Source organism: Esox lucius, chromosome 3 (genome assembly GCF_011004845.1).
Source record: "Esox lucius isolate fEsoLuc1 chromosome 3, fEsoLuc1.pri, whole genome shotgun sequence".
NCBI lineage: Eukaryota > Metazoa > Chordata > Actinopteri > Esociformes > Esocidae > Esox > Esox lucius.
The window spans coordinates 9,809,939-9,822,084 of record NC_047571.1 but is presented as its reverse complement, the minus strand read 5'-3'; the positions used below and the strand labels follow the sequence as shown (position 1 = coordinate 9,822,084).

The following is a 12,146-nucleotide window of genomic DNA, read 5'->3' as shown; positions in this document are numbered from 1 at the left end:
CCCACTTATGATTCATGACCGGCATATACACTCACCTAAAGGATTATTAGGAACACCATACTAATACTGTGTTTGACCCTCTTTCACCTTCAGAACTGCCTTAATTCTATGTGGCATTGATTCAACAAGGTGCTGAAAGCATTCTTTAGAAATGTTGGCCCATATTGATAGGATAGCATCTTGCAGTTGATGGAGATTTGTAGGATCCACATCCAGGGCACGAATCTCCCGATCCACCACATCCCAAAGATGCTCTATTGGGTTGAGATCTGGTGAATGTGGGGGCCATTTCATTACAGTGAACTCATTGTCATGTTCAAGAAACCAATTTGAAATGATTCAAGCTTTGACATGGTGCATTATCCTGCTGGAAGTAGCCATCAGAGGATGGGCACATGGTGGTCATAAAGGGATGGACATGGTCAGAAACAATGCTCAGGTAGGCCGTGGCATTGAAACAATGCCAATTGGCCTAAAGTGTGCCAAGAAAACATCCCCCACACCATTACACCACCACCACCAGCCTGCACAGTGGTAACAAGGCATGATGAATCCATGTTCTCATTCTATTTACGCCAAATTCTGACTCTACCATCTGAATGTCCCAACAAAAATCGAGACTCATCAGACCAGGCAACATTCTTCCAGTCTTCAACTGTCCAATTTTGGTGAGCTTGTGCAAATTGTAGCCTCTTTTTCCTATTTGTAGTGGAGATGAGTGGCACCCGGTGGGGTCTTCTGCTGTTGTAGCCCATCCGCCTCAAGGTTGTGCGTGTTGTGGCTTCACAAATGCTTTGCTGCATACCTCAATCAATCAATCAATCAAATTTTATTTGTAAAGCGCCTTACAGCAGCCAAAAGGTGCACAAAGCGCTTTCCATTAAAAGCTTCAGTAGACAACAGAATATAAAAAATATTAAAACATATAAAAATATAAGATAAATAAAGAAAAATGTATATGTACATATATATACACATACACCCGCATACGCATATACACACACATACACACACATACACATACATACACACAACCTCGGTTGTGAAGAGTGGTTATTTCAGTAAAAGTTGGTCTTCTATCAGCTTGAATCAGTCGGCCCATTCTCCTCTGACCTCTAGCATTAACAAGGCATTTTCTCCCAGTGGACTGCCGCATACTGAATGTTTTTCCCTTTTCACACCATTCTTTGTAAACCCTAAAAATTGTTGTGCGTGAAAATCCAAGTAACTGTGCAGATTGTGAAATACTCAGACCGCTCAGAATTGCTTAAATCACCTTTCTTTCCCATTCTGACATTCAGTTTGGAGTTCAGGAGATTGTCTTGACCAGGACCACACCCCTAAATGCATTGAAGCAACTGCCATGTGATTGGTTGATTAGATAATTGCATTAATGAGAAATTGAACAGGTGTTCCTAATAATCCTTTAGTTGAGTGTACATTACTTATGTATATCGTTGCTGTCTGATTGATCAGTGCAATCTCAAAAACAGACACTGTTCAGGATATTAAAAACATCACATTAGGACCCACATTTATTGATTTAGTCAAAGTGCTCTAAGAACACCATGTTCAGACTCAGGTACAGACTAATGGTAATACCTCCTCTATGGTAATACCTCCTCGTTCCACACGACAGGGCTGCTGTCTTTGGCCTGTCTGCTGTCTTTGGCCTGTCCTGTTTGCTCTAGCCATCGAGCCTCTGGCAGTGGCTATTAGAGCCCACCCATCGATTAACAGTATACAGGTTGGGGAGCGTAACCATACTATTTCCTTTGTACACAGTTGACATCTCCTTTTTGGCCCACTCTGATATATCCATTCCAGCCCTCAAAGATATATTAAATGAATATGGGTCAATCTCTGGGTACAACATTAATTTGACAAAAATGGTGGCTCTTTTATATGTATACCTTATAAAAGGGTTCACTGTCAAAGACTTAAGCAATTAAAAAGTTGGTATATACGGGACTGAGGCTAATGACATATTTAGCTGGGATTCCTCAATCTGCTCAGTGATTCAGATTGCCATGACCAAACTTTAATACTGAAGATAAATCTTGATCAGCAACTAACATGCCTTTTGAGTGGAATCCTGAATAAAACTTATTTGGGGCTTAAGATACCAAACAAACTAAACAAATAATTGTTAAAAACAAATAAAACTTAAAAGGACAGGGAAGGACCTTTATAGATAGACTTTATCGTTATTTGGGGCGAGTAAATTCTATAAAGATGTGTGTATTACCTAAATATCTATACTTGTTTCAGATGTTACCCACTGATGTGCCCAAAGTTTTCTTTAAGCGTCTTAATACTTGTGTATCACAGTTCATTTGAAATAGAAAACGACCTAGGATTAAAATGTCGATACTTCTGCGACCTCTAGAGGGCGGTGGACTCAGTGTTCCTAACTGAATATTTTACTGGGCAGCTCAGGCAAGGACAGTTTGGTCATGGCAATCTGAATCACTGAGCAAATTGAGGAATCCCAGCTAAATATATCATTGGCCTCAGTCCCGTATATACCAACATTTTAATTGCTTAAGCCTTTGACAGTGAACCCTTTTATAAGGTATACATATAAAAAATATGGAGGAGAATATGTGTAAAAACAGGATGTAATCAGCCTATTTACCGCTGAACTCCTTTTCATGTTAATCAACTATTGCTGAAGGCACTGAGGGATGGACTTACATGTATATGGTATGTAAATGGAATTAAGACCTTTGGAGATCTATATAAGGAAGGCAAACTGCAGCCCTTTACTGAGCTTGTATCCCCTAACTGTCCCCAAACATATTTTTTCAGATATCTCAAGGTATGACATTACATTTCTACTGAACGGGGAGGTCGTCTGTTGTCTTTAAGAAACTTCCTCTAGAGAATATGTTGGGTAACCAATCTGGTACCCAACAAGGGTTTTGTCTCCTATGCCTATTCTACCTTCCCGCCAAATATTGGGTTGTGAGATGTTGGGGGTAAAAAAATAAATCTGAGGGAGATCTGGGTTATGCCTTTGAAGAAGAGGAATGGTCGGAGATATGTTTGAATAAACTGATGCAGTATAACTTAATCCATCTAGTGTACTACACACCAGAGAGAATGCATAGGATTAGTTCTAAATACTCTCCCAGATGTAAAGTGGAGACTGGTACTTTGATGCATATGTTCTGGACCTGTCCGCTTCTAAACACATAGGAGCAATGTGCTTGGGCCACTTGGCCAAATCTGGATGATGGACATTCCTGCGGAGGCACGGCTGACTGCTGGGTGATGCGTCTGTACTGGCAGTTAAAGGCTCTAAACTAAGATTCATACAAATTGCCCTTAAAGCAAATGAATGCATAGCACTATGGTGGAGGGATGAGAAACCCCCCTGATGGCAAGGTTGGTAACCGAGTTGGCTTTGTGTGTTCCTAATGAAAAGATAATGTATAACATAAGGCAAAGGCAGAGAGAATGACAAAATGGTGGTGGGTTCATATCGTTCATGGACTCTAAGGCTATCTGATACTGTCCAACCAGACCTTCCTTACATAGCACAATGTATTATATACATTCATAACTATTCCAATAACTTCACATGGTTTAAGACTGAGAGAATATGTTGCCTTTGGGTAGTACAGGTACATGTATTGTTGTAGCATGGGTGTCACCAGGCCAACTGCTCTTTCAGCAAAAAACAAAATTTTCTTGCCACTATTCTGTCCTAGTGAAGCATAACATTCCAGAAAAATACCAACTATCTTTAAGGCTGTCACCTTCCCTCACCACACACCACACACACTCAGGAAACCCTAGTGGTTTCAGGTTAGCTTGCCACATGCACAAGTCACCTGTTAATCTCTCTCATCAATACAGCAAATGATTGAAGAGTTTTTGTTCTGAAGCATTTCACTGTGTACGTTACCACACTGATTCTAACTAGCTATGTGCCCAAACAAAAACATACAACTAGTCATTTACACCAACAATGCCTTGGCTATAAACATCAGTATTCAGCCCATTTGTTAAAGAAAAACTAGTTTTTTCAGCTGTAAAAATGGGCAATACTCTCACTGAGTTCAATCATTCTTTGCAATAACAGTGTATGTTTGATGCCTACCCATCTTAATCCCAAACACAAAATAATTATTTGTATGCTTAATCAAGTGGCGTCCTTCAAGCACAGATTTGACAAAGTATTTTCAGATGCCTGGTAACAAAGGCCAACAATGAGTGGTTTGTCTTTGTTGAGTGGTTTGCCTTTTGTTATGAGTTTGTCATTATGTACTTATCTATGTTTGTCATGAATGATAGATAAGACAACACTGGCCTGACAAATGTAGCCTAAACCTTACGCTTACCAAAACAGCAGTTATGAACACCATTTATAAAGGTGAGTTCAGCCACTGTAAACTATCTAGTAGGTCAAGTAAGAGCCCTCTAATGGATTAGTGAAGAATTTTCACCATAATGAAAACAAAAAAGACTTTCAGACAGATCAAGAAGACTCCAGGAAGTAAGCATGGAGCCACTGACATTGTAACATATAGTGGCTACTCAGCAAAGCGTATACAACTAGTTTGCCTTCAAAACAGGACGACCAATTAACATGATTCTAAAATGTACCTGAAAGAGCCTGGCCTCCATAAGCCCCCTGATCCCACAAGCTTTTGTTTAAATGCTTAATACCCTTGTTATAGCTTGAGCATCTGTGGCTGCCACTGAAACTGGCTCACTTGTCTACATTGACGATATAACTAATGGCAGCTGCAGAACGAATTCTGAATAAAACTGGACTTCTTAAAGAACGAAAACACTGATGCCAACCAAAAACTGTATCTTATACATAGTTCTTAAGTCTGAAAGGTCCCGTAAAGGTATTTTCTTCCTGGTTAATAAGAGAGGAAGATTCAATGTTTAAAACCTGTGCTATTTGCTGTTTTGTAGATTAATACCAAATGTTTCTGTGCACTGAAAATGTATCCGTTTGATGAATCTTCCTTTCTACATGAAGCAATACAGAAATACTACACCAGAAAGTATAATACTGAGCATCCAGTTGACCGGATTGTTTTTGTGTGGGTTTTGGTTGGATTGCTATTACTGACTTTAATTAATTGATAATGGGACTTACAATAGACTCATCTCATCAGTCTCCTGTCGGCAACCACCTCTTCACCATTCTTTTATAAATGTTTTTGTCATCCTGTAATTCAGTGCTGTTCATACAGTATATATACTGTATTTATCATTACCTCATGTACATTACACCTGCACAAAAATTACTTATTTATTCATTCCAGCATTGTTTGCACTCTACTCCATTACACTAGATATATATCCACCTTCATTATGTAAATAATAATACCTCTACAAAAATATTTACTTCCAGCACCCTCATACCCTGCTCATTGCACTATTGTCTCATCCGTCTTACTATGTTATTGTTCTGGTTTATTATGTGTATTTATGTGTACTGTATATTGCAGTCGGTGACTCTTGTTGAGTGTCCTTTGTTTAGTTTTTTTTTATGAGTAAGCACATCATGAGCCTGTATAATCCCGATTCAAATTCCTCGTATGTGTACACATACCTGGCGAAAAAAGCTATTTCTGATTCTTCATAACCTCTTCAGTTGGAAACACACTTTTGGTGATGTTCTTATGCTTCTTTAAGCCTCCTTTTTCTAGCCATGCTATCAACTCCCTTGAGCGGCTTTTGTACTTTGTGCCCATTAGTAGGAGAGCCTATGCTTATTTAAAGTCCCTGTCCGTCTGATGGTAGGGGAATGAACACAGCATGGCTGGGGTGAGAATGGCAAGCGCTGTAGTTGTGTGCAGAGAAGCTCCCAAACCAGGCCGTAATGTAGCCTGTCAAAATGCTCTCAGTGGTGTAGTGGGAGTGTCTTGACAGGTCCCAGCGTGGTCAGTTTTCATCTTGGGGAGTATAGTACCTATTGCATCTGCTAGACAACAGTGGGGGTATTGCTGAACGATGACGAGTCTATTGTTTTGTGGACACTGATTAACTTAAAACTCCTGACTCCCTCCATTGTAGCCCTGTGGATGTGAAATGGGGCCAATGCGCCTTCCGTTGACGATTATGCATTTTAGGATGCGCTTCTGTATTTACCCAAAATATTTTTGGTTGAGGAAATGTTGTGAATCCCCTGACCGACTGACCGACCGACCCTCATTAAATAGCGACCGACCAACCGTCCAACCGACCGACCAACCGACCCTTGTTAAATAGTATAGTGCTCAGGGACGCGGGCCTTTACCTAACAATCTTGTCAAAGCAAATTATATATTAGAATTTCATCTGGATTGACAAAAACTTTGCTGGCTACAACCTGGAGTAGCTATGTTATAGTAAGCCTTAAATAAAGCTGGTTATATAGTGACTATGTCTGGTGGCTCTTTGAATCTGTGCATACTTTTAGGGGTAATATTGGTTAGATCAAAACCCGATTCTCAAAAGTAGGGGTTTCCAAGATTCTCTTTTCTTTTCTCTCTTGACGAAAAAGTCAATTATAGTCACCTATAATTAATACTTTATGGTGTCTAGGGAAATATTAAAACTTGGCATGATGTTTATGTGTGACAAAATGATCTAATGTCGAGATGCTATACTGACGCTGGGCAGATGTATAGCACTGGGGTGTAGTGGTTGAAGACATCGCTACTCATGTGGGAGACCAGCATTTGAATCCCATGGGCACAACAACATGTATGACTATTTATTGCGGGCCGGCTGAACTAGGCTTGCCTGCTTTCTTTTCTGGTTTTGATTTCTTTTTACACTTTTCAAAATGTTGTTTTTCTAATGAAAAATGATTTAATGTGAGGCTAAGTCTGATGTCTAACTCTGTGTGGGTTATTGAACTACGCTTTCTCACTGTGGGTTGGGGTACCACAGTGACTGAATGTTCATTTTGACTTGTACAAAAACCTTCAAGATGATCAGAGCCTTTAAAGTCAATACTGGAACTAACAATACTGGACAAACACATCCTATTACGGTTTTTGTATTTAGGTAAACAGCTTTGGTAATGTGTCAGTATATTATCTATTATTAGTTCAGGTTGGTGTTAACCATAGTTTTACTACTTTGATTAGGAGAGATAGAGAGAAAAGACATTCCAAATCTAGATATTTTCTCCATTAAAATTTTATTTAATTTTATTCTTTCTGTATTTGACATTGCAGACTATTTTGTGTATATGGCTAAAATAACTATGACAAACCAATCTAATGCCAGCCAAAGGTTCATGTAACCTAAATGACTGTGGGTTCTTGTACTACGTTTTCTCACTGTGGGGTGGGATACCACAGTGACTGAACCTTCAGGTTGCCTAGTACAAAAACCCTCAAGATGATCAGAACTGTCAATTCAATAGTGGAACGGAGAATACTGACCAACACTTTCCACTACATATTGGTAAATATTCAGGTTATCATCTTTGCTATTATAGTAGTATATTATTTAATTATTCATTCAGCTTGGTGTTAGTCCTAGTTTTACAATTTTTATTATGAAAGAGTAAACATATTTTATGTGTATATACTTTTTAAAAGAAATGTCCTGGTTTGTCATTTCAAACCCAGTTTGTCAAAATCTGTATTTGGCAGTGTAAAATATGTTATTTTACAAAGGACACATGCAAGAGGTTTTTGTTCTGACACGTTTCACAGTGTGCCTAAGCAAACATTTGGAAAAGCCATCAGACTCACAGTAAATTCAAGTAAGTAACTTCTCAAATATATATTTTTGTTTACAGAGAAACTAGATAATTGTAGAAATGTTAGAATGAGGCAAAAGTGTTTTGGAAAAGTTTTGATAGAAATTGTAATGGAGATATGCAAACATATTGTGAATGTTCAGCCAAATCTGTAGTTTGGGACCATGCTCTTATATGAATGTAATATTTCAAATTATTCATAACACTACCACACTGTAGACATTTTAGATGAGATCTGTCAGGTAAAAGTAATTTGATCTGAATTAGAGGAAATTAGAAAAAATATATAATTTATTAAGAATTGTTATATTAATGATAATATAACTCTAAGATAAGGGTCCAAATCTACCACACCAAGATTTATCAGAAAATACCGTTCTCAAACTAGTTTTGTATGAATCAACTTCTTATGTTATGCAAGATAATTTCCAATGCCCTAACAAAAACTAAGAACATACTTAAACTCATTGTCAAAGTAGAAAACATTTTTACAGAGGTAAATGTGATATACTTCTGGCTTGTTTACATTGGAAAAGATGAAGTTCGATAGCCTAACCATGTGTTACATAGTCTATTTGGTCTATTTGGTGTCTCTACCTAAATAAATATTTTTTGTTAATTAATTATTGATGAAAGTAAAAAAAAAATACAAGTCATCAAAACAAACTTCTCAAGCAACCTGAATTTGAGCACTCTCAACATTTGAGATTCGATTTCATGTAAATTGTTTTAATAATTTAGTCTGTAGAGCAGGAATAATACATAAAATAAACTACAAAAAACTTTTACAGAAGTGGTGTGCTTGGCAGATTATTTAAATTAGTTTGAAGTTGGGATAGCCTAAACATGTGTAAAAAAAGTTGATTTTGTCAATCTTGCGCCCATGGTTTTGGTGTTAATTCATGTTAATTATGCAAATCACACCAACTAATAGGGCCGGTTTCGCAGACATAGATTAAGCCTAGTCTAGGACAAAAAAACAAGCTCAATTGAGTTTTCTATTGAACTAGATTTTTTAGTCCTAGTCTAGGCTTAATCTGTGTCTGCGAAACCAGCCCATAAAATCCTAGTTGTTAAATGTCCATGACTTTTAAGTTTAGGTAGTGCAAACACGTAAAACAAAGATGGTTTGGTCTCTCTATTTTGAAAAGCTTCAGACCTACTATTTTAAGGTTAATTAATGCTAACTCTTCAATTTATGTTAATTTACTCATAGACATAAACCTTTTTAGAGGTTTAAGTTAGTTGGCATAGCTTAAACATATGCAACAAAGTTGGTTTGATTGCTAGCTAGAAAGCTTTAATATAGTTTATAAACATTTAATACATTTTCAATTTAAGATAACAATACATTTAATGCTTTAAATATGGTTTTATAGCTTGATTGGCTAGGAAGCATGACCATTTTGAATACAAAGGTAAACATAGTATCAAAAATCTGAATTCAAGCAACTTAACATGGACCTGTCTGAACATATCAATGTAAGTTTAGAGTTGGTAGCTTAAAAAAGTGTAAGATGAAATAGTTGCCACAATGTCTAAACTTTAGTATATGAACCTTAACCTCCAATCGAGAAGAAATGGCAGGTCATTCAAATAATGTTACAATAAAAAAATCTTATCAAAACAATCTTCTCAATGGCTTAGAGTAGATCGGGCAGAAATAATCAAATAATAATAAGAACTATTATATAAGAAATGCTTTCATTACGGCAAGCACATGTAATTATATAAAATAAGTTATTATTCTGCAGATCTTTATATCTTTGGACTGTTTAGAACAAATATGTTTGTATCTGTCTATTGAAATATTTTATGACGTGTCTATTCAACCCTGTTACCAAAGTAGTTGGGACGCTGTGTAAAATAGAAATAGAAACAGAATGCCAAGATGTGCAATCATTGAAACCATATATTCAATAGAAAATAATACAAAGACAACATATCAAATGTTGAAACTGAAAATGTTTATTGTTCCTTGAAAAATATATGCCAGAAATGCTGGGACAGGGCGACAGAAGCCTGGAAAGTTGTATAATACAAATAAAGAACCTGGTGGAACATCTCACAACTAATTAGGTTTATTGGCAACAGGTCAGTAACATGACTGGGTATAAAAAGAACATCCCGGAGAGGATGAGTCTTTCAGAAGTAAAGATGAGGAGGGGTTCACCACTCTGTGAAAAACTGCACGGGCAAATAGTGCAACAATTTAAGAATAACCTTTCTTAACGTAATTACAAAGAGTTTGGGGATCTCATCATCTACGGTACATAATATCATTAAAAATTTCAGAGAATCCGGAGAAATGTCTGTACGCAAGGGACAAGGGCAAAAACCAATATTGGATGGCCGTGACCTCAGTGGAAATCACTGCATGGGCTCAGGAACACATCCAAAACCCATTGACTGTGAACACAAATGCAAGTTAAGACTTGACCATGCAAAGAAGAAATCATACATAAATAAGATCCAGAACCGCTGTAGCCTTCTCTGGGCCGAAGCTCATTTAAGATGGACTGAGTTGAAGTGGAAAAGTGTCCTGTGGTCTGATTAATCAAAATGTGAAATTATTTTTGGGAGTCATGGACAACGCCTCCTCCGGGCTAAAAAGGAATGGGACCATCCGGCTTGTAATCAGTGCACAGTTCAAAAGCCAACATCGGAGATGGTATGGGGGTGCATCAGTGCACAGGCATGGGTGACGTGCACATCTGTGAAGGCACCATTAATGCTGAACAATATATACAGGTTTTGGAGCAACATATGCTGCCATTCACACAACATATTTTTCAGGGAAGGCCTTGCTTATTCCTCCAAGACAATGCCAACCCACTTTCTGCATGAAATACTATTGCATGGCTCTGTAGTTAGTCCTGGTGCTAAACTGGCCTGCCTGCAGTCCACACCTGTCACCCATTAAAAATATTTGGTGCATTATGAAAAAAAAAATACACAACAAAGGAGACCCAAAATCAGCTGAAGTCCTATGTCAAGCAAGAATGGGAAAACATTTCACTTTCAAAACTACAGCAATTGGTCTCCTCAGTTCCCAAATGTGTACAGAATGTTGTTAAAAGAATAGGTGATGCAACATGCCCGTCCCAACATTTCTGAAACGTGTAGCTGACATCAAATTCAAAATGGACATATTTTTCCAAAAACAATAACATTTCTCAGTTTCAACATTTGATATTTTGTCTTTCAATTAAATATAGGAATACAATTATTTGCACGTAATTGCATTCAGTTTTTATTTGCATTATAGCGTTCCATCTTTTATGGAAACTGGGTTGTATGTTTGCAGAGTTATCAATATATTCTTAATGGCCAAAACCTTTTCCATTTTCCAGACAAAAGTCCTGTCCGCCCAACACTGTCCATCCTCACCCCAGGTGGGACTGAGGGTGGCAGTCCTGAGGTGTGCCTGGCAGCAGGCTTCTTACCCAAGGATGAAGTCATGAATCTGACCCAGGTGAAAAAGGGTCCTTTAAGCCACAGGACAATCACTGCAGCTTTGTCAAGTAGTAATACCTTCTACTATGCGGGATACTCCGAAGACGGTATAGAGAACTGTGAGATGATGAACGTTAAGGCTGAGAGAACGAAGAGTACCAGTGATGATGACGGAACAAAGAGTACCAGTGATAATGACCCTACCAAAGGTGTGTGTTACTGTAATTATCTATATATGAAATAAATACATACAATTTACAGTATTTTGAACAATTGTAATTGACTCATAATTACTTAATTGGCTTTCAGGTAGTGACATAGCTGTTCCTACTTCGGTCGTTTGCAAAGATGAGGAACCCCCCTCTGATCAAACTGATACCAACTATCCCAGTTAGTGATACATTTAATTATTAAACACTTAATTAATTAACACATTATTTCTGTAATGGGTATGTGTGTCCAACGTTTTGACTGGTACAATACATATTACAATTAATTCACACAACTTTGTTTCTTACAGATTACACAAAGGTGAACTTCACATCACTAGTTGTGTATGGTTTAAGAGTTCTGTTTGCCAAAGCCGTGGCATTCAATGTGTTATTTACTGTCAAGGCCCTTGTGTTCTAGGTAAGTGGACTTAACTTTGTTTATGTGTGGCAGATTGTTGACATGAATTAATGAAATTTCAAACCAATATAATAAAATCCTTCTATCCCTTACTATTCTGTTTACAGACCTATTTGGACTACACATAATCAGTTCTAATTTCCTTCCACGTTTGGTTTGTCAATAGCTTTTTTACAAAATATAATTATTTAGTGATTTTCTCTGTGTTGAATGCTGTAATGCTCCCTGCTTGCAATTTGGAAATACTAGAGACACGTACTGAAAAACATTTATTGTGAATATTTCTATTTACTTTTATTATTATTGTATTATTTGTATTTTAAGTACATGA

The 12,146-nt window shown here is 37.4% G+C and overlaps 1 protein-coding gene across 1 annotated transcript; it reads left to right on the top strand.

The window, feature by feature from the left end:
- Positions 1–7,691: 7,691 nt before the first annotated feature.
- Positions 7,692–11,915, top strand: LOC117594261. Its single transcript, XM_034291516.1, has 4 exons — positions 7,692–7,732; positions 11,083–11,394; positions 11,495–11,575; positions 11,706–11,915. The coding sequence occupies exons 2-4, from the start codon at positions 11,190–11,192 to the stop codon at positions 11,813–11,815; spliced, it is 396 nt and encodes a 131-aa protein (XP_034147407.1). The 5' UTR covers positions 7,692–7,732; positions 11,083–11,189; the 3' UTR covers positions 11,816–11,915.
- The last annotated feature ends 231 nt before the right edge of the window (positions 11,916–12,146 follow it).

Coding starts and splice junctions, on each gene's coding strand:
- LOC117594261 (XM_034291516.1), top strand. CDS start 11,190: ATGAATCTGACCCAGGTGAAAAAGGGTCCTTTAAGCCACAGGACAATC. Junction 11,395..11,494: donor TGATAATGACCCTACCAAAG/GTGTGTGTTACT, acceptor ATTGGCTTTCAG/GTAGTGACATAGCTGTTCCT. Junction 11,576..11,705: donor AACTGATACCAACTATCCCA/GTTAGTGATACA, acceptor TGTTTCTTACAG/ATTACACAAAGGTGAACTTC.